This window comes from Bufo gargarizans, chromosome 11 (genome assembly GCF_014858855.1).
Source record: "Bufo gargarizans isolate SCDJY-AF-19 chromosome 11, ASM1485885v1, whole genome shotgun sequence".
Classification (NCBI taxonomy): Eukaryota; Metazoa; Chordata; class Amphibia; order Anura; family Bufonidae; genus Bufo; species Bufo gargarizans.
In genome coordinates, this window is record NC_058090.1 from 41,364,797 (window position 1) to 41,388,258 (window position 23,462).

Here is a 23,462-nt window from a genome sequence, read left to right on the forward strand (position 1 = left end):
GTTATCCTCGAAAAGGACTTATCTTCAGGATAGTAAAGCAATAATGGTTAGGAGCAGCCTCCACGGACCTTGGTCGACACTACCGGAATGCAATAGCCTGTCCACGACCGCAGATCAACAATGAAACAACAGGTGACGGCAGCATCTTCGGATGATCTTTATTCATCGTACATCCATGAACGTGTACAAGAAGAGCAATAAAGTGCAACGTTTCGGCTACATGGTAGCCTTTTTCAAGCATGTTTGAAAAAGACTACCATGTAGCCGAAACGTTGCACTTTATTGCTCTTTTTGTACACGTTCATGGACGTACGATGAATAAAGATCGTCTGGAGATGCTGCCGTCACCTGTTGTTTCCTTGTTATCTTCAGGTCATCATTATCACATCAGGGGGTCCAAGTCTTGGCACCCCTGGCTTATTAGCTGTTTCAGGGAGCCGCTGCAATCACCAAAGCTCTGGTCAGCGATGCAGGAACCCCGGTAGCACCAGACATTGTATATTGGCACTGCTTGGTATTGCAGCTCAGTCCCATTGACTTGAATGGGGCTGAGCTGCAATTAGGCCATCTGACCAATGTACAGTGACGTCCCTGGCCTAGGAAGAGGCTGCAGCAAGTCATGAATATCTTTTCCTGGATAATCCCTTTAAGACAAGTGAATGGGCCCGGGCTGCAATACCAAACACAGCCACTATGCAATGTATGGCGCTGTGTTTGGTATGTTGTAAGGAAGCTGCAGCGCTCACCGGATCGTTGTGGCCTCTTTAAACAGCCAATCGCTGGTGGTGCCAGGAATACTGATAGACTATCCTGAGAACTCCCATCCTCATAGAGAGACCTACAGGGGCTGTCTAACAGTTCTCGTTTATTGTGAGCCTTGGAATTCATTACCTCTGTAATGTCAGAAGATTTGGTTTTTTGGGGTCTGGGTGCTGAGACCCCACAAATCACTGAAAGAGCAGCTGAGACAGACACTAGGTTCCCTGTGACCTAGAAAATCTAACTAAATCAGCTCTGACGGGATTCTTAGGGCGCATTAACATATGCAGAGTGGCCAGGCTCAGGTCCCTGCAGCTGTTTATATAAAAGTTTTAGGAAAACTGAACCCACTGTTGTCAATGGCAGGGGTGCACCTAGCCTTTCTGCTGCCTGAGGCGAAAACTGAAACGGCGCCGTACCCCTACCTGGTGCTGCCTGAGGCGATCGCCTCACCTGGCCTCATTTGTGGGTATCCATGAGGTGTCCTTTCTTTACCGCAAAAGTATCTGACATTTGGACCTTTTATAAAGAGGATCTTCAGTCTATGATGCTGTATGTATGGCCAGCAAAACTTGGGCACAGGATACTGAGACATGTGGCACGTGACTCCAAGTTACAGAAAAGTCGTGCAACACAAAAATATGTGCGACTTGTCTGCAACTTGCTATCACACAACTATTTTGGAACGGTCATTTGGCTGTGAAAAGTGCATGACTTCCATTAAAGTCAATGAAGGAAAAGTTGATTGTGACTTGCAAAAAATCCAGACAGGTCGGATTTTGTGTTTTGCGACTGTTGCGGTCGCAGTGTTTAGCAAACATTACACGAGTAGGAAAACCCTTAGGCCTCTTTCACACGGGCGTCAGTTTTTTTGCCCGGATAAGAGCCGGGTGCGTTGCGGGAAAATGCGCGATTTTTTCTGCGCAAGTGCAAAACATTGTCATGCGTTGCACTCGCGTGAGAAAAATCGCGCATGTTTGGTACCCAAACCCGAACTTCTTCATAGAAGTTCGGGCTTGTGATTGATGTTCTGAAGATTGTATTATTTTCCCTTATAACATGGTTATACGGGAAAATAATAGCATTCTGAATACAGAATGCATAGTAAACCAGCGCTAGAGGGGTTAAAAAAAATAAAAAATAATTTAACTCACCTTAGTCCACTTGCTCGCGAAGCCCGGCATCTCCTTGTGTATCCTCTGCGCTGAAGTTGAACAGGACCTGGGGTGAGCTGCTCCATTAAATAGAGCTTAAGGACCTTCGATGACGTCACTCCGGTCATCACATGGTCTTTTACCATGGTGAATCACCATGGTAAAAGATCATGTGACGTACCATGTGATGACCGGAGTGACGTCATCGAAGGTCCTTAACCGATATTTAATGGAGCAGCTCACCCCAGGTCCTGTTCAACTTCAGCGCAGAGGATACACAAGGAGATGCCGGGCTTCGCGAGCAAGTGGACTAAGGTGAGTTAAATTATTTTTTATTTTTTTTAACCCCTCTAGCGCTGGTTTACTATGCATTCTGTATTCAGAATGCTATTATTTTCCCGTATAACCATGTTATAAGGGAAAATAATACAATCTTCAGAACATCAATCACAAGCCCGAACTTCTATGAAGAAGTTCGGGTTTGGGTACCAAACATGCGTGATTTTTCTCACGCGAGTGCAACGCATGACAATGTTTTGCACTTGCGCAGAAAAAATCGCGCATTTTCCCGCAACGCACCCGGCTCTTATCCGGGCAAAAAAACTGACGCCCGTGTGAAAGAGGCCTTAGGCTACTTTCACACTTGCGTTGTTAATTCCGGTATTGAGATTCAGCAGAGGATCTCGATAACTGAATTAAACTGATCCATTTTGATTTTGCACATCAGGACGCCTCCGTTCCGTTAAGATGCGGTTGTGTGAAATCAAAATGGAAAAAAAAAAAACAGATCCATCACTGAATTCATTGAAAATCAATGGGTGATCCAGTTTTTTAGGCACCTAAAAAAAAAGGATCCGTCACCATTGACTTAGAGCTCATGCACATAAACGTATTTTCTTTCCCTGTCCATTCTGGGGGGTTTTTGCGGACCCATTCGTTTCAATGGGTCCGCAAAAAAACTGAAGTTACACCGTGTGCATTCCGTGTCCGTATGTCCGTTCCGCAAAAAAATAGAACATGCCCTATTATTGTCCGGATAATGGACAAGGATAGGACTGTTCTATTAGAGGCCAGCTGTTCCGTTCGGAATGCGGACGTCATACATATTTTTTGCAGACCGCAAAATACATACAGTTGTGTGCATGAGCCCTCACATTGTTTTCAGTGCCGGGTTCGTTTTTTTTTTCAGTTTTTATGACCAGACAAAACTGCAGCTTACAGCAGTTTTGTGTCCGGTCACAAAACGGACATCCTGATGCATCCTGGTTGATCTCTTTCCATTCAGAAGCATGAGGACTAAACGGAAACATTTTTTTTTTACGGTATTGAGATCCTCTGCCAGATCTCAATCACGGAAAACAACAACGCAAGTGTAAAAGTAGCTTTACATAAAGTGGCACAAAAAAAAAAATTGTACTGTGGTATTTGGCTAATTGGAGTGAAGAGTACACTGGACACGTAGTCCACATATGGCCTTGGTTTAGCCACATGCGTTCTGTCTTGGACATACCTTCAATTGTCCGGTTTTCAACCACTGACTGAGCTGCTGAACACCCATTTCATGTTGATCTGCATAGTTCAAGACCATAAATCTTTCCCTGTCAAAAATTAAAACATTAACGTAATTACTAAGACTACATATTTGCATCAATCAAATACACTTTCCTCTCTCGTGGCATCAGTGTCACACAAAAAAAAGTAAGTGCAGCACAAAATAATTTAATGTACATAATGGATGTAAAAACTCTATCATGCTCATGTTAAAGGGCATCTGTCAGCAGTTTTGTACCTATGACACTGGCTGACCTGTTACATGTGCACTTGGCAGCTGAAGACATCTGTGTTGGTCCCATGTTCAACTGTGTCCGCATTGCGGAGAAAAATGATGTTTTATTATATGCAAATGAGGTTCTGGGAGCAACGGGGGCGTTACCGTTACACCTAGAGGCTCTGCTCTCTCTGCAGCTGCTGCTCCCTCTCCAGTTTGATTGACAGGACCAGGCAGTGTAAACATGATCGCACCCGGACCTGACTTTTTACAGTGAAAAGGGTAGAGGACGCGGCAGTTGCAGAGAGAGCTGAGCCTCTAGGTGTAACAGCAACGCCCCCGTTGCTCCTAGAGGCTCATTTGCATATATCAAAACATCATTTTCTCAGCAGTGCGGGCACATATGAACATGGGACCAACACGGATGCCTTCAGCTGCCAAGTGCACATGTAACAGGTCAGCCAGTGTCATAGGGACAAATCTGCTGACAGATGCCCTTTAAATATATCAGTGTATATAATAAATTTGTTATACAATAACATGCATGATAAACTAAAAAATCTTAAAAGTTTCCTTTTATACTCCAGAAAGGCCACCCACCTTGTGATATTGCGCTCTTTCAGGGTGGCCTCAGTCTGAGGAGGCAGAGGTGGTGGATAAGGAACATCCTTATTGTATTGTGAGATCTGACCGCATAAAATGATATGGCTGTCCCTCGTCATCTACTTAAAAAAAATTACAAAAAAAATTACAAAAAAAATTTTGGTTCTCCTCCATTTAATGCAATTATTACACCTTTTCCATTTCAGCCAAAGTCATCAGGCAGAGCAAGAAAATCACCGATCACTACATCAGACTTCCAGTGCCAGATAGCCGCCTTGTCAATATGAATTAGGGCTCATGCACACAACCGTATGTTCAGTCTACATCCGATTTGCATTTTTTTTAAAGTCGGATATGAACCCATTTGAGCCAGACGAGGCGATCGCCTCAGGCAGCCCCAGCTAAGGGCAAGAGGGGGCAGTCGAAGGGCCATGGGCTAAAGGGAAGGGGTTAGGTTAAGAAATTGTCATTGGGGTGCCGTTTCAGTTTTCGCCTCAGGCAGCAGAAAGGCTACGTGCACCCCTGGGCCAGGATCTGCGATTTGTGGACTGCAAAACAGATACAGTCATATGCATGAGGCCTTAGAGTGCTGAATGACTGGTCCATGATTAGAAGGGTCTGCAGCACATCTGCCGTAGGCCGTGGCTGGTACTGCAGTACACATGAATGAGGAGGAGTCCATGGACAAATGTGGTGCAGTTTCTGGAAAGCAGACCTTTTATCTAGTCCTGGAAACTACTTCAATTGAAGTTCCTTATAATCTCACCGGAAAGTTCAGAGTTTGACCTCATGCACACGACCGTTGTTTTGGTCCGCATCCAAGCCGCAGTTTTTGTGGGTTGGATGCGGACCCATTCACTTCAATGGGGCTGCAAAAGATGTGGACAGCACTCCGTGTGCTGTCCGCATCCGTTGCTCCGTTCCGTGGTCCGCAAAAAAAAAAATATATAACCTGTCCTATTCTTGTCCGTTTTGTGGACAAGAATAGGCAGTTATATCAATGGCTGTCAGTGCCATTCAGAAAATTGCGGAACGCACATGGACGCCATCCGTGTTTTGCGGATCCGCAATTTGCAGACCACAAAACACACAACGGTCGTCTGCATGAGGCCTTTGAATGGAATTGGGGTACAAGCCCATGGTGCAGGGTCTGGGTGGCCGTGATATGACGGAAAACCACACTGACCTGCCTGTCTGTAGGGTTTTCAAATTTATTGCTAAAACTTGATTGTGGTCACTGACTAACAGCAGCCAATCATTAATCTTTAAGAACCAATTTGATAAGTTGGTGCAGTTTGTGACCACAGTGCAGTAACGCCCCACAGCCATATGGGACCCGCTACGTGGGCCCATGTGTAATACCCCAGAGTGGTATTACCATTCCCTTACTCTGCTACTGTCTCTAATGGTTCAACATTAATGCTATCTGTGTATTTATTTCCAGGTCCTTTTTCACTGTGCATTCATAATCTTGCTATGTAACTGTTATGTTCATGTAATATGCCTGGTTCACCAGCAGGTGGCAGCGTATATGGCAGAGCTATCCTTAGATAGAATGGAACGTACCATTCCATTCTCCCCCCTTTGGGCAGAAGTGGGCTAGTCCTGCTTCCTACCAGAACGGAGAGGTTGCAGTTCTAGTGTATTAGAGTTTAGATTCGATAGTGGAGCTGAGAAGACATGAAAGATGTAGCAGCAAGGTGAACGTTCCACCTCCTGCAGAAGAAGTCTAAAAAGAGAAGTAGCTCATAGAGCACCCTAACTCCTTACAGATCTACAGACAGGGTGTCATTAGGGGTCAGCAGCCAAAAGAACCCCACTCCAGAGATACCTAATGTCCAGCTACCAGACTGAAGCCGAGTTTAGCACAGCAGAGAGAGAAAGCAATCAAGTTTGCCTTTTAGTTTATGCCAAAGCCTGCTGGAACCATGAGAAAGCCTGAATATTGTCTGGATACAAGTTGATGCAAGTAAAGCTGTTGAACTTTATCAAGGTCTGGACTCAATTTATTCTCCATCTCCTACCTCAACTAGCCCCCTTTATTGCTTTGGAGCCTAACCCTGGGGATTGGCTGTATCCAGGTAGGAGCATCGTGACACAAAACTATTGAGGCCGCACCACACCACTCGGCATTCCTATAAACCTGGGGGGTGGCACGTTGCACATGCCATGACACTTTAGACAGATTCATCCCCATATCTTTCTAATCTCATAAATCCTATTCGTTAACAGGCATAAATACTGAATATTCACCTGACTGATTACAACATCGCTGATTTCTCCGCCGACATTGTCAAAGTACACATCCACTCCGTCAGGACAGCAGGATCTTAACTTGTCCGCAAGAACCTTTTCCTTGTAATTCAAGGCAGCATCAAAACCCAACTCTGAGGTCAGTACTGAACATTTCTCATCCGTCCCACAAATTCCAACAACGCGAGCGCAGCCGAGGAATCGTCCAATCTGCAGAACACGTGTTCAGTGAATAGGTTACATCTTCTGACTTTGCAAATATGTTTAAAGAGAAACTGTCTTTAAAAAAAGTGGTTTTCCGGTTTGCATCAACATCCTTTAAAATAATTATTAAAGGTAGCTGTCATTTTTTTTTTTATGTATTTCTTTTACCTTTATTGCTCCTATCTCCCATTCTGGGCCGTGGTCCAGTGAAAGGGGAATGTCTATGTAACTAGCTGGGCGTGGTTAGGGGCGGGGCTCGAGCAGTGGCAGAGAAAGGTGAAGTGCATCATGGGTTTGGTTGGATACAGCAACAGGAAGTGCTACATACAGGATGGAAACAAACCAGAGGGATTTATATACATGGTAAAAATGGATCAGGAGGGTCCAAATTTAACAAAAAAAAACAAAAACATGGGGAACACGTACATGAGGTAAGAAAATACTTGAGCATATCTGTTAAAACCATAGCAATCTAGGAAAACCCCTGTCAGTACATCCTGCCCTATCAGAGTAAGGGCTCATGCACAAGGCCGTAGTCTCTGTATCCAATCGGATGTGGACCCGTTCATTTTAGTGGGGCCGCAAAAGATGCGGACAGCACACCGCGTGCTGTCCACATCCGGACGTCCAGTCTATGGCCCACAAAAAGATAGAACAAGTCCTATTCTTGTCCATTTTGCAGACAAGGATACGACATTTCTACAGAAGTAAAAAAAAAAATAGCAGCATGCACTCGGCCAGGATCCGCTTTTTACGCACCGCAAAACAATTACGGCCGTGTACATGAGGCGTAAAGCCTCAATCAGATGGCCACAGCGCGACTGCTTTCATGCGTCTGTATAATGGCTGCAAATGGCTTAAGTTCAGTTCACTGATACATTTTATGGACACTAAGTCCTCGTTCACATTTCCGTGTCAGGGTCATGTCCGTGAAAAAAAGCGTACGTGTTCCATCCGTGTGTCATCCGTAATTCACGGAAGTTGCTCAGCTAAAATTAATTTCCAAAGAATCTTCTATTAGTCTTCAGTGAAAAACGGACGCAATACGTACACAACACGGATGCCAGATATTCACAGACCCATAGACTTTGATGGGCGTTCTTGGTCCGCATTAAGGATCAAAGTAGAGCATGTGTCCGTGATTTTTTAATTAAAAAAAACAGACACATTTAAATCAATGGTTACGCATGCTGTTCGCAGAAAATGCAGACAGCAAACGTCAGTGAAAAACGGAAATGTGGACGAGGCCTAAAATGCGGCACATTTGTAACAAATAGTAATGTACACTGGGTTGTAGCCGAGATAACATGTCAGGCTCCAGGAGATCTATCTGAGGATACATAGTCCATACGTCAGCATATGGAAGCTGAAGCGCAGCGCCCGCCTTCTACCCGTGTAGCACTTACCTGTCCGGCCAATGATCCACACGCTCCAGCAGCGCCACTAACAACCATCGTCTGATTAGCGGCAGGAACCACATGACCCTTCTCTTTCACACCGAGGAACGCGGTCAAACCAGTTAACCCGACTGCGCCCAGAAAATGTGACAGATGCCCATCCACCAGACTAGGGTCCAGCTATTGGAATTAACATGGATATATTTGAAAATTCAAAGTCTGGCGCGATTCACAGCTTATAAATCAATTACTGGATCAATGGAATGAATAGGCAAGCGTTAGTAAGTACCGTAATTTGCATTATTAACGTGATGCCCAATAATGTGATCTAGTGCAGTGTTTTTCCCAACAAGTGTGCCTCCAGCTGTTGCAAAACTTCAACTCCCAGCATGCCTGCAGAGCCAAAGGCTGTGCAGGCATGCTGGGAGTTGTAGTTTTGCAACAGCTGGAGGCACACTGGTTGGGAAACACTGATCTAGTGTACTTACTGGTCTGCCCTGCTTTACTGTTTGCAATGACAGAAGATCCGCTCTGCCGCAGGGAGGGGGAAGGTTACCGTTCAATTATGGGCAAGTCAGCCAGGGTGCCCTGGACTCCCGAGGCACAGTATAGGAACCGAAAACTGGACCACATGGTCCAATATACAATAGCTGACCATTAATGAACTCCCTCGATCACGTTTTGAATTACATTACAGGGGTCAATTAGTCACGCCTGATAACCGCGTCACTTGGGTTGCACAGGTTCACCATGTTCAGCACTATAGCCTGCTAAGAGGAGTAGTTGCTGGATAACTTATACCCTCATGGATATTAACCCCTTTACCCCCCTAGACCACCATGGATATTGAAGGGCTTGTCCACCTTTTATAATTCACTGGAATGATAAATTACTTTTCAAACCATATGATGTGATGGCCCATCCTCAGGGCAGGCGTCCGACACCCCACACCTCACGCCGATGGAGCTGTTCGGCAGTAGATCTGTCTACTTTGTAGTGCACGGGGCTCGCCATTACACGGCTTCTCCCATTAAAGTCAATGACCTAAGTTCACCACAAAGTAGAGGACACCCTCTCCTTCCGGAGCTATTGCAGGTGGGCTGATCGGTGAGGTGTCAGATCACCTCGTGAAGGCCTCTCCTCAGGCCATCATTTAATAAAAGGTGGATAACCCCTTTAACCTCTTCTCTGTCCTCTTAGTACTATGGGGTATATGCATTTACACCGAAGTTACCTTTGTCAGAGATTTGCCTTCCAATACACATTTTGTCTGCCAGGGCCAGAGGAAGCTTGAAACTACATCCCCTGGTTGAATGTGGATGTGTCTACTTTGCTCCACCACTCCAATACCACCACTGTCCAGCACATCCGAGATTTTCCACGAAAATATATATACAGATATAATCTGTTCCCGTGTCTTCATTCATGCGGCAACGCTGGAAAAATAAAAATGAGCGATTTCTTATTTGTTCTACTGAAACAAAAATGCAAGATATAAAGCCATGTGGACAGTGTCCGAGAACATACCCACCATCATACATATACCAATGTACAAATAAGCATCTCCTCTACTCCCTGCATTTTGTAGGTGTCCTTTCTCCACCTGCATGTTCTCTGTATCTGCTTGGAAACCTTAATCACCAATAGGTCTTGTGTAAGGCTACTTTCACACTAGCGTTATTCTTTTCCGGCATAGAGTTCCGTCCTAGGGGCTCAATACCGGAAAATAACTGATCAGTTTTATCCCCATGCATTCTGAATGGAGAGCAATCCGTTCAGGATGCATCAGGATGTCTTCAAGTCTTTTTGACTGATCAGGCAAAAGATAAAAAACTGCAGCATGCTACGGTTTTATCTCCGGCCCAAAAAACTGAAGACTTGCCTGAATGCCGGCATTTTTTTCCACAGGAATGTATTGGTTAAAATACCGGATCCGTCCTTCCAGTCTGCGCAAAAAACGTGAAGAAAAAAAAAATCTAAACGGATCCGTATGTCCGTATGACAAACGGACAGACGGATCCGTTCTTGCAATTCATTTGTAAGACGGATCAGGATCCTGATCAGTCTTAAAATGCAATCAGTTGGCATATGTTTTGCCGGATCCGGCAGGCAGTTCCAGCGACGGAACTGCTTGCCGGAATCCTCTGCCGCAAGTGTGAAAATACCCTAAAGCCTCATTCACACACACATCAGTGTTTGGTCAGTGATTTCCATCAGCGATTGTGAGCCGAAACCAGGATTGGAGCCTCCACAGAGAGAAGGTATAATGGAAAGATCTGCTCCTGTTCTGAGTTTAGAGCCGCATCTGGTTTTGGCTTAAAAGCACTGATGGAAATCACTGACCGAACACTGACGTGTGAATGAGGCTTAATAGTACACAGTGATATGATAAATACTAGACAGGCAGGGAGAGGAGGGAGATGCTGCTGCAGTAACTCACGCCCCACGTCTCTATGAGACGGCGTGATGTGTCAGGAGACTGGGAGCGAATAGTAGAGACTCCTGTATACTACTGAACTTGTTGAAACAATACAGGAGTCTCCCAGGAAGGGTCATCGGAACGTTCCCTCCAGATAAATGCCCAAAAATCTGCCATGTGAATGGGATCCAAGTGTAGTAAATAAATAGGCACCAGCGATCCCATTTATATAATGGGGCATTCTTGTTTTCTTGTCACAATGTAGCCATACGTTTATATTCCACAATAAGGAGGAGACAGATTGTCATGAACACGAGCATGGTCATCTGCTTCATGAAAATAAAAATCTGCTGGACACAGATCTAGTCGTTTGTGTTAAAGAATTGGCCATCTGCTTTTTTCATTACGATAAGAAATCCTTTTTAATAAAAAAGTCGAATTACTGTCTGTATACCGCAAAAGATAAAGACTATGAGATTATATAATTGTCTGCAGCATCCAGGTAGGATCTTCCTGCCCACAATCTAATCACACATGGAGAGCCCATCTGTGACAGAACGACTTAAAGGGCATCTGTCAGCAGATTTGTACCTATGACACTGGCTGACCTGTTACATGTGCGCTTGGCAGCTGAAGGCATCTGTGTTGGTCCCATGTTCATATGTGCCCGCATTGCTGAGAAAGATGATGTTTTATTATATGCAAATGAGCTTCTAGGAGCAACGGGGGCGTTACCATTACACCTAGAGGCTCTGCTCTCTCTGTAACTGCTGAACCCTCTGCACTTTCATTCATAGGGCCAGGTGTGATCACGTTTACACTTCCAGGCCCTATCAAAGTGCGCCGGGTGAGAGTGCCACAGTCTCACTGCTCTTACAGTATGGTCGCCATGCCCATGCTGTGACAAATAGCAGTCTGCAAAACACAGGCACCGGCTGTGTGCACTCCGTGCTGCGGATGAAGACCCATTGACTTGAATGGGTCAGCGATCTGCAAGATACTGCAAAAGATAGGACATGTCCTTTCTTTTGTGGTGCAGAGGCATGGACCAGAAAGCCCACGGAAGAACGTCCGAGTGTTTCCAATCCGTGCCTCCACTCTGCAAAAGAAAGGACATGTCCTATCTTTCTTTTGCAGTATCTTGCAGATCGCTGACCTATTCAAGTCAATGGGTCCGCATCCACAGCACGGAGTTCACGCAGCCAATGCCCGTGTATTGCAAACCCGCTGTCTGTGGTCCGCAACCATACTGTCACGTGAATGAGCCCTTCTAAGACCTCCCCTCAGTCGTCTTTTTTCCAAACTGAATAATCCTAATTTTGATAATATTTCTGGGTACTGTAGTCCACCCATTCCAGTTATTACTTTAGTTGCCCTCCTCTGAACCCTCTTCCAGCTCTGCTATGTCTGCCTTGTTCACAGGAGCCCAGAACTGTACACAGTCCTCCATGTGTGGTCTGACCTAGTGATTTGTAAAGTGGCACTACTGCACCTACATAATTGTATTGGCCTTGGTAGCAGCTGCTTGACACTGGTTTCTACAGTTAAGTTTGACGTCACCTAAAAGTCCTTTTCCAGGTCAGGAAATGAGCTTTGGACAGAAGTCGTGCACGCTGCGATTTTCTCTGCCGTTGCGGCAAAACTGAAGTGTGAATGTCCTCATTTACTTTAAGGCCCCTTGTAGATGAGCGTTCCTCCCGCAGCAAGTCCGCAACGCAGCTCCCGGCCTGACCTCCCAGCGCTGCCGGGGGTCACATAGCATTATATTGATTTATGATGCTATGTAACCCTTACCGTTCTGGATTGTATTGGATAACGCTGGCATAATGTTGCCAGTGTTATGCAATACATTCCAGAACTGTAAGGGTTACATAGCATCATAAATCAATATAATGCTATGTGACCCTCGGTCAGCGCTGGGAGGTCAGGCCGGGAGCTGCGTTGCGGACTCGCTGCAGGAGGAACGCTTGTCTGTAAGGGGCCTAAGGGTCCCATGTGCTATGGGGGTGCAGTCTGCATAGCACATGGACAGAAAAGACCGCCGTCTGAGTCATGACTAAGAATGTTGAATATTTTCGACTTCTTGTGTTTGCCAATTCCTGGGGCAGTGAAATTCAAATCAAGGACGATTCACACATAAGGAAGTGAAAATCTGCTGCACATTGCGTGCCGTCTCATGAGAATGCGAATGCTAATCAGTGACAAGTCCGCCTTCTGATATGCAAGACCTGGCACATTCGTTTCTTCTGTACTTCTACATAAAAATGTAGGTTTTTTTTTTGCACATTCAAAACTTAAACAATCTTGAAGACACTTTGCTACAGCAGTAACTCCTACGTTCATCGTCCTCTCCCCATTTCAGCACTAAACAGCCCTCTATGTCCCTTATCTTGAAATGGAAAAACCGTACCTGTGTTTCCCATGAAGTAACAATCCTGGAGCATCTTGTCATACAACTCTGCACGGTACTGCTCCTCCTATTATTCCTCCTGGAAATGCATGAATAAACTGACAGGCAGGCGTTTCCATTTCGCTCCTCCACATTCTGTGTCCTTACGCACTATGACGCTGTCCGATCAGTTACAGTAATGTCCAGTTGTCAATTTATTCCCACATTCTCAGAACGCAAATCAAAGGAATGGCCCAACGCAGCGCGTGAAAGCAAAAAGGTGCTCCAGAATTGTTATGTCATGTAGAATACAAGCATTTACTAAAACAAATGTGTCAGGAGAGCAGGACGCTCCTCTATAAGTACTGCAGACGTGGTGCAAACTTTATCTCAAGACAATGGAATTCAACCTTTCAACTACTTAAAGGCGTTGTCCGCTTTTTACTATCCTCAGGACAGGTCATCAATATCAGATGGGCGGGGGTCCGACACCCAGCACCTCCGCTGATCAGCTGTTTGAAGAGAAGGCAGAGCTCATAGGAGTGCTGCCTTCTCTGCTCCGTCGGTGTAATTACAAGTATGGCGTCCCCGTTCACTTCTATGGGACGGCTCTGTAGTATTCCCTTGAACGGACAGAGCCGTCCCGTAGAAATGAAACCTGCAGCATCTTCTATATTGTGCGTTTTTTTCCCGCAGCTCTCGCTCCATAGAAGTGAATGGGGCTTGCGTGAAAAACGGGAGGCATCTGGATGCAATGCCAGGAGATGTTGAGTGTTGTTCTTCAGTTTTTCTTAAAACGTGTGAAAAACGCATCAAAAACTGACTGCATCCATGTTCTGGACAAGTGTTTTAAAACAGACCACACATGGATCGCATCCATTTATGGTACATTTTTCCTGCAGACCCACTCACTTCAACGAATCTTGCAGGAAAATCGGATCTGGGTGGCGCATGCTGCAGCTTTGTCTGCATGGACCGACAGTCCGTGAAAAAATTAAGATCGCCCCTGGGAATTGGGCAATTGACTTTGATAGGTAAATGTTCAGTCCCAAGTGCTGTCCGTATGTGGATGTCAACATCGTTCATCTTAATTAACTCTTAGGCCTGATTCACATGACCATGCTCTGTCCAGGGAACACAGCCCGTGTGTTGGCCACATCTCCTGGACCACGTGTGGCTCCTCTGGCCCGAATTGATTGCATCAGTTCCTATCTGGTTGAAGGTCTAATGTACTGTACTCACATGATGATGTGACCTGCGATCAGATAGGAACTGAGTAGATCATAAATCACTATGGTCGCTGCAATGTAGGACAAGTCCCAAACTAGGGGACTACACTCGCTTGTCTGTGGGATTCAAATTGGTGCCTGGGGATGCGGTCGACCTAAGAATCAGACAGCCACCAGACAGTGTGCTGGTAAAAGGATTCTCTGCCGGGCAGCGCCCAACGGGACAGTTTTATTAGATGTACTTTGTGGATCTAGCCACCAAATGTAATCAGTTTAGGTCAGGGATGCTGCGGTCGTAGGAGATGCATCCAACACACGGCTAGTGTTTCCCGGACCGTGCACAGTTGTGTGATTCAGGCCTTAAAGGGGTATTCTCATCTTGGACATTGGGGGCATATCGCTGGGATATGCCCCCCAATGTCTGATAGGTGCGGATCCTACACCTATACTTAGAATGGAGCCCACAAAGTGCCAGAGGGCACACTTCACATGCGCGGCCGCCCTCCATTAATTTGTACGTGAGAGCTGAAGATTCCATAAGCTCTGTAGAAGTGAATGGAGCAGTGGCAGCGCTTGCGCTGTGTGCTTCCCATCCCATTCATTTTAATCGGATTACCAAAAATAGCCAGGCGCGCGCTGCTTGGCTATTTTCAGCGTTCTCATAGTTGTCAAATTATTGGAGGGTGGCCATGCATGCGTGGTGCACCCTCCGAAACTTTGCAGGCTCGCTTCTGAATTCGGGTCCCAGAAGTGAGACACATAGCTATCAAACACGGGGAACATAGCCTAACAATATGACCCCAATGTCCAAGATGGGAATACCCCTTTATGAGGACAAAGCAAACATCCTCTCCTCAATATAAGGCCTCATGCACACGGCCGAGAGCGGTCCGTGGTAACCCGGCCTGGATTCCTGCTGACAGCAGGAGCGCACGGCGTCATTGGTTGCTATGACGCCGTGCGCTTCATGCCGCCGCTGCACTACAGTAATACACTGGTATAGATCATACGAGTGTATTACTGTAGTGCAGCGGCGGCATGAAGCGCACGGCGTCATAGCGACCAATGACACCGTGCGCTCCTGCTGTCAGCAGGAATCCAGGCCGGGTTACCACGGACCGCTCTCGGCCGTGTGCATGAGGCCTAACAGAGAGACCCCGGTAAGGAAAACAGATTTGTAAGAAATTAAAGGGGCTGTACAGGATTAGTTTCTTCCAGAAACAGTGCCACGCTTATCCACGAGTGGTGTCTGTAATGGCAGCTCACAGTGATTGAAATTCATGGGGCAGAGATGGCGCTAACAGACACAACCCGATGCGGTTTTTGGAATACAGCCTCTGTCCAACCTCTTAATATTTTTCAATTAGGCAACACTCTGATAACTCGGCGCACGTGGCACCAACAAGGTGTAAAGGTCCTGTGACATGGACTGATTTAGCAGGCAATCATTGGAAAGGAACAAAGCGTTCCCCGATAATTGCCTGATCGTTAGGGGAGGTGACCACTGCACCGATCACTTCTGTAAGTGATCACTAGAGTGATTGTTCATCCCCACACGGTTTCACTATTTCTGTGCAACACAAGCGTTTCTACAAGGATCCATCCTTCACAATTGGACCGATTATCAGTCCAAATAAAAGGACCATTAGGACTGGTACTTTTCCACACCACTGCTCAAGTCCGACGAAATTCCAGGACCTTTTTTTCTTATTTAATCTGTTGTTTTTTCTACAATTTCGTACATAAAAAAGCAGAGACTGCTCACCAGATAAGGATCCACAGAAATATACAAGGTTTGGGCCATGACTTGCCCATCCGAGAGCTCCTCTGCGAGATCTGTTTCCTCCAGACGGAAGTTTTCGGTTGCTGGCTCCCCATCATTTCCTGAATAAGAATAGATCACTGGTAAAACAAGCAAGGGCTGAGATGGGAAAGGCCATGTACCTGGACGGTACGCTCATGAAAACGTTATTCTAATTAGTAGGGCTCCTTAAATGATCAGCTTAAAGCGTTCCTCTCGGTTCTTCTGCCCCTCATTGAGCCCTAATAAGCCGTACATATTAGTTTTCACCACGTTTAACTTGTGAACACGTGGCCTATCAGCCTCTTGTACTAATACTAAGTTAAATGGGCTTTCCAAAATCTTTTTACTGACGACCTATCCTCTGGATAGATAGGTCATCAGTATCTGATCAATGGGGGTCTGACACACAGGACCACCGCTGATCAGCTTTTTGAGAAGGCACCAGCGGTCGTAGTAGCGACGCTTTTCCTTGGCCGTGAGAGGTCACATTCATCGGTCACATGGCCTAGGCGTTACTCAGGCCCATTGAAGTGAACGGGGCGGAGCACGATACCATGCACAGCCACTATACAATGTACGGAGCTGTGCTTGGTGAGCTGCGAGAAGGCCTTCTCAAAGAGCGGAGTCGGAGTCGGACCCCCACCAATCAGATACCAGAGGATAGGTAATCAGTAAAAAGATCTTGGAAAACCCTTTTAAATCCACTTCGTATGATCTCTGACACCTACAGAAGCTACAACCGTGACTACACGTTAGCAGATGAGATCAGGGGGCTGATGTTGGTAGGGCTATGGCAGCTGGCATCACTGGGGGCACCATGGCCTTTGTGATACAGGGGGAATTGCATTAGTTGACAGCAATCTAGCTAACATATATGGGTGAAATATTATATACATTCATGGGGGGGGAACATTATGGCTTTTCCTAAAGAGACTAAGTGAGGTGGTCAGTTTGGTGGCACTATCAGGGGTGCACCATCAATGAAGCAATTGCCACAGGCACCAAGACCTAGAGCAGGGGTCAGCAACCTCTGGCACTCCAACTGTTGTGAAACTACAACTCCCAGCATGCTCTATTCACTTCTATGGGAGTTCTGAGAACAGCCAAGCAAATGTGCATGCTGGGAGTCGTAGTTCCACCACACCTGGAGTGCCGAAGGTTGCTGACCCCGACCGAGAGGCAAGTGGGGGCAGTGGCAGGGCTGTGGGAATCTCTCTCTATATTCAGTTGTATCACAGTATGCCTTAAACCAGGCATCCTCAAACTGCGGCCCTCCAGCTGTTGTAAAACTACAACTCCCACAATGCCCTGCTGTAGGCTGATACCTGTAGGCTGTTCGGGCATGCTGGGAGTTGTAGTTTTGCAACAGCTGGAGGGCCGCAGTTTGCGGATGCCTGCCTTAAACAATAGGGCTGGAGGGGTTGGGCGCCGTTTCAATTTTAGCCTTAGGCAGCAGGAAGGCTGGGTGCACCCCTGGGCGCTATAAGAGTAGTATAAATGGCACCAAAACGACTTGTCCGGTCGCCCTGACCGCCACCTTGAGATTCTTCCAGACTCCAATGACTGCTGCTCTAGTACGGGTACTGTGGAGAAAAGGATCATGCAAAATAAGAACTGACTCAAGTATGAGTAAAGCCATTCCCAGCAGGGGTCATTATGAATGATGAGTAAATCCGGCAAAATCAATGTCCCTCTGCGTTACTGTCGGTTGGATTTAATACAGAAGTTTGTGTCAATAACTGGCAGTCAGTCCCAGTAAGGTTACATTCATTCCAGTTGAACCTATATTGCTAGTACTGGTCCATCCTCTGCTTTACGCATCGGGTCACCTCCGCCTTCTGCCTACCTATGCCTAGCTCTTCTGTGGAATTAAAAAGGCAAAAATAAATCACCTACCTGGCCTAGATGCCAGCACAATTCTCTGAACCTTCATGCTCCCACCTTTTCGTATTTCGTCTTTACTTTTGCACGTAAGAAACCTAAAATAAGAACATCTTCAGGCTCTAAAAAGTCATTATTAACCGAATTCTCCCAGATTTATTTAACTACTTCAGCCCCGCTAGGTGAAACCCCCTTCATGACCAGAGCACTTTTTACACTTCGGCACTACACTCCTTTCACCGTTTATCGCTCGGTCATGCAACTTACCATACAAATGAATTTTACCTCCTTTTCTTCTCACTAATAGAGCTTTCATTTGGTGGTATTTCATTGCTGCTGGCATTTTTACTTTTTTTGTTATTAATCAAAATGTAACGATTTTTTTGCAAAAAAATGACATTTTTCACTTTCAGCTGTAAAATTTTGCAAAAAAAACGACATCCATATATACATTTTTCGCCAAATTTATTGTTCTACATGTCTTTGATTAAAAAAAAATGTTTGGGCAACAAAAAAAAATGGTTTGGGTAAAAGTTATAGCATTTACAAACTATGGTACAAAAATGTGAATTTCCGCTTTTTGAAGCAGCTCTGACTTTCTGAGCACCTGTCATGATTCCTGAGGTTCTACAATGCCCAAACAGTAGAAAACCCCCACAAATGACCCCATTTCGGAAAGTAGACACCCTAAGGTATTCGCTGATGGGCATAGTGAGTTCATAGAACTTTTTATTTTTTGTCACAAGTTAGCGGAAAATGATGATGATTTTATTTTTTTTATTTTTCCTTACAAAGTCTCATATTCCACTAACTTGCGACAAAAAATAAAAAATTCTAGGAACTCGCCATGCCCCTCACGGAATACCTTGGGGTGTCTTCTTTCCAAAATGGGGTCACTTGTGGGGTAGTTATACTGCCCTGGCAATTTAGGGGCCCAAATGTGTGAGAAGAACTTTGCAATCAAAATGTGTAAAAAATGACCGGTGAAATCCAAAAGGTGCACTTTGGAATATGTGCCCCTTTGCCCACCTTGGCAGCAAAAAAGTGTGACACATCTGGTATCGCCGTACTCAGGAGAAGTTGGGGAATGTGTTTTGGGGTGTCATTTTACATATACCCATGCTGGGTGAGAAACATATGTTTAGTTTACCGGTAAACTGCTTTCCAGGAGTCCGGAATGACAGCACCCATGGAGGATGTCCTTACTGGTTTCTGTTGGGACAGGAAGAGAGACAGTTTAAAGGGCCCCTCCCCACCCCCTTGCTCCAGTGTTTATAACTTACTACACCGGATAGGCTGCCACATCTTTATTTCAAGAACAAGTGTTACTTCACACTGTATACAGTAGCAGTACAAATATACAAACCAAAAAAGTGTCCCGGAGGGAACAGAAAATGGGGGGGTAGTATTGGGTGCTGTCATTCCGGACTCCTGGAAAGCAGTTTACCGGTAAACTAAACATATGTTTCCAGGACGTCCTCCATGACAGCACCCATGGAGAACTAACAACTTAGAACGCCATTTAGGGGGGGACCACTGCTTGTAGGACCTTACGGCCAAAAGCCAAGTCCTGATTGGCCATAGAGTCCAGTCTGTAGTGTCTGACGAAGGTAGTGGAGGAGGACCAGGTTGCCGCTCTGCAGATCTGGTCGATGGAAGCTCCAGCCTTCTCCGCCCAGGTTGCGGACATGGCTCTGGTGGAATGAGCCCTCAACGTTATGGGGCAGGATGAACTCTGCAGTCTATAACATTCCCTGATGGTCTCCTTGATCCAGCGGGCTAAAGAGGATTTAGAGGCTTTGCTCCCCTTGTTCCTACCACCGAATTGGATGAGGAGGTTCGCTGACTTTCTCCAGGATTTTGTCCGCTTGATGTAGGCGAGGACCGTTCTTCTTACATCAAGACAGTGGAACCGCTCCTCCTGTATGTTTTTGGGGGAGGTACAAAACGAAGGGAGAATTATCTCCTGTTCTCTGTGAAACGTTGAGACAACTTTGGGAAGAAAGGAATGATCCAGCCTAAGAACTATCCTATCGTCTAGGACTTTCAAAAAGGGGTCCCTAACTGACAGGGCCTGAATTTCGCCTATCCTACGAGCAGTAGTGATGGCTATTAAAAACACCGCCTTGAGGGATAGAAGTTTGATGGGAATGTCCTCGATAGGTTCGAAGGGAGCATCACATAGGCCATTTAGAACTATATTTAGATCCCACTCAGGGACTGTTTGTCTCAGGGTGGGCCGTATTCTGGAGACTGCTCTGACAAATCTCTTGACCCACCTATGTTCTGCCAATGGTATATCTAAGCAGCAACTTAAGGCTGAGATCTGTACCTTGAGGGTACCTGGTCTTAGACCTATATCGAACCCTTTCTGGAGAAAATCTAGTATAATGCCTATGGATGGATTACTGGACCCTGGATGATTCTGAACTAGCCAAGATGAGAACTTCTTCCATATTTTGAGATATATGGCTGAAGTCACCGGTTTACGGCATTGCTGCAGTGTTGATATTACCTGATTGGAGAGACCCTTCTTCCTCAGGGTTTGCCTCTCAGGATCCAAGCAGTTAGTCTCAGCTTGTTGAGATTGGGATGCTCCAGAGGTCCCTGCGTTAACAGATCTTTCCTGTCTGGAAGGGGGTACGGGTCTTTGATCGACATTTCCCTCAAGATGGGATACCAAGCTCTCTTGGACCAGTCTGGTGCGACCAGGATCAGAGTGGTGGTACTGGTCCTCATCTTCTTTAGGACTGCCGGGATTAGGGGAAAAGGAGGAAAAGCGTAGGCCAGTTTCATGTCCCAATTCTGGGCTAAGGCGTCTACTGCCACTGGGTTTTCGCTGGGGTTTAGTGAGTAAAAACAGTCCAGTTGAGAATTCCCCCTGGATGCGAAGAGGTCTATTTCTGGATAACCCCATAGCTGGCAGACCTGTCTGAAGACCTGTTTGTTCAGATTCCATTCTCCCGCGTCTATCCTGTGACGGCTTAGGAAGTCGGCTCTCGAGTTCTGAGACCCCTTTAGATGGGTTGCTGAAATGGACCGAACCTCCCTTTCTGCCCATATGAAGATTTGATCTGCTAGATCCTGAAGGAGCGGGCATCTGGTACCGCCCTGTCTTTTTAGATAACATACCGTAGTAATGTTGTCGGATAGGATCCTGACATGTTGATCCTTGAGGAGATGTTTGGCTGCTGTCAGAGTCTTCAGCACTGCCTTCAGTTCCCGGTAGTTTGAGGATCTTATCCTGTCTTGAAGGACCCAGGAACCCTGGAAGAGATGCTGGTCCACGTGCCCCCCCCAGCCATTCAGACTCGCGTCCGTGGTGACGGTTATGGCTGGAGTCAAATTCCACGGGACTCCTTTCTCCAGATTCCCTGGTTCTGTCCACCAGGACAGGGATTTTATCACTTTTCCCGATATTTTCATCCTGGAGTTTAGAGAACGGTGGTCTCTGTTCCAAGCTGTCAAAACTGCATTCTGGAGGGTCCTGGAGTGGAATTGGGCCCAGGGTACTATTGAGATGCAGGAGGTCATCAGACCCAGGATCTGCATGGCTTCCCTGATCGAGTGGGTTTTCCTCTTTTTGAACAACTCTATCTTTTGTCTCAGATTGGTCTGTTTTCTCTCTGGAAGAAATGAGTGTTGTATTCTTGTATCCAGGAGAGTGCCTAGGAATTCCTTTCTTGTGTCCGGTATCAAGTCGGATTTCGGGTAGTTCACGATCCACCCCAAGTCCTTGAATAGGGCTAAGGTTTGGTGGATGTCCCCCATCAATTTTTGAACCGAGTCTGCTATCAGCAAGAAGTCGTCCAGGTAGGGCACGATTGTAATTGTATTCTGGCGAAGGAAGGCCATCATTTCGGATACTACCTTTGTGAATAGGCGGGGGGCAGAAGAGATACCGAACGGCAGGCACTGGAACTGGTAGTGAGAGGTCTCCTTTCCGTACCTGACCGCAAACCTTAAGTACTGATGGTGTTGGGGATGTATGGGGATGTGGTAATACGCATCCTTGAGGTCCAATGTGCAAAGGTGAGCACCTGGAGGGATCAGAGGAGTGGAGGATTTTATTGACTCCATCTTGAACCTGTAGTACGTCACCCACCCGTTCAGAAACTTTAAGTTGATGATTGTCCTCATTGACCCGTCTGGCTTCTTTACAAAGAAAAGTCTTGAGTAATGGCCTGTGAACTGCTGGGGAGGAGGAACCTGGGTGATAGCTCCCAGAGCCAGGAGGTTTTGAATATGTGACCTTAGTTGCTGTTGGAGGAGAGGAGATTCGAAATAGGTCACCTGGAACACTTGGGGAGGAGGAGTTCTGAAATCTATCCTGAAGCCGTCCCTGATGGAGTCCAGGATCCATTGATTGCAGGTAACTCTCTTCCATCTTTCCCAAAAGTGACGAAGTCTCCCTCCCACTGGTCTGGCGTCATGGTTTTCCTGTATTGGTGTTGGGGTTGAAGAGGAAACCCCTGCCTCTACCCTTGGGGTAGCTCCAGCGGCCCGATTTTCCTTTCCCTCTATAGGTCCTGGCCTGATTTTGGCCTGAGGGCCTCCGAAAGGGCTGTTTTTTTTTTGGCTTCTCCTCAGGGAACCCCTTCTTGTTATCTGCCGCATTCTGGAGAATAGAGTCCAGAACTGGGCCGAACATAAACGAGCCAGAGAACGGAATGGAGCAGAGTCTGTTCTTTGACGCTACGTCTCCAGACCAGGACTTGAGCCAGAGGGCCCGTCTAGCAGCGTTAGTCTGAGACTGGGACTTGGCTGCGAATCTAATGGTCTCCGCTGAGGCGTCCGCCAGGAAACTAGAGGCCATCTTTAGAAGCGGAAGAGACTCTAGGATTTCTTCCCTGGATGTTCTTGCCCTAAGGTGACTCTCCAGTTGATTAATCCACAAGATTAAGGCTCTGGAAACCGAAGTAGCTGCAATGTTGGTATTAATTGCGGTTGCCCCTGACTCCCAGGATTTTTTCAACAGGCCGTCTAGCTTCCTATCCATGGGGTCCCTTAGCTGTGACGAATCCTCAAAGGGTATTGAGGTTTTTTTCACGACCTTGGCCACCTGGATATCAACTTTGGGAACCTCGTCCCAGAGGTTAGTGTCCTTTGGGTCAAACCGTAGACGATTTTTAAAATCCCTGGGAATAAAGAGCTTCCTTTCGCCGTCAGCCCATTCCTCTGTGATGAGATCTTTAAGATTTTCATTTATTGGGAAGACTTTCTTTCTCCTGACTTTAAGGCCCCCAAACATTTCGTCCTCAACCGAACGAGTCTGATCCTCCTCCTCAATAGCCATGGTCTGTCTAATGGCGGTGAGCAGGGAATCTAAGTCCTCGGACGAAAAGAAGTATCTCCTCTGCTCATTCTGATGGAGGGACTCCATGTCGTCATTGTCTGAGACACATAACCCTACTTCCTCTGAGTCAGAGCCTGACTGGATCCTGGCTTTTTTGGAGGAGGGGGGGGAAGGAGGAGGGGGTGTTTGGCTAGAGGTTGCCGCCTGCACCTCCTCTCTTACAATATCCCTTAGATCTGAAAGCAGGGATGTGCGTTCGTCCCTCATAATTTTGGAGATACATTCTGGGCATAGCTGCTTCTTATA

The 23,462-nt window shown here is 46.3% G+C and overlaps 2 protein-coding genes across 2 annotated transcripts in view; one reads left to right on the forward strand and one right to left on the reverse strand.

Moving 5' to 3' along the window:
• The window catches only part of TMEM62 (transmembrane protein 62), a 66,334-nt gene extending 59,694 nt beyond the window's left edge, over positions 1–6,640 (forward strand). The window contains exon 12 of the mRNA XM_044272004.1: positions 6,517–6,640. The gene's annotated coding sequence lies outside the window, so the exon portion shown is untranslated. The remainder of the gene's footprint in view (positions 1–6,516) is intronic.
• Positions 1–23,462, reverse strand: part of PTGR2 (prostaglandin reductase 2) — a 44,476-nt gene that overhangs the window by 8,884 nt on the left and 12,130 nt on the right. Inside the window, 8 exon segments of the mRNA XM_044272007.1 lie at positions 3,424–3,511; positions 4,282–4,403; positions 6,538–6,747; positions 8,148–8,318; positions 9,373–9,531; positions 9,533–9,574; positions 15,941–16,059; positions 17,876–17,958. Of these exon segments, the coding sequence (XP_044127942.1) occupies positions 3,424–3,511; positions 4,282–4,403; positions 6,538–6,747; positions 8,148–8,318; positions 9,373–9,531; positions 9,533–9,574; positions 15,941–16,059; positions 17,876–17,958 (994 nt within the window).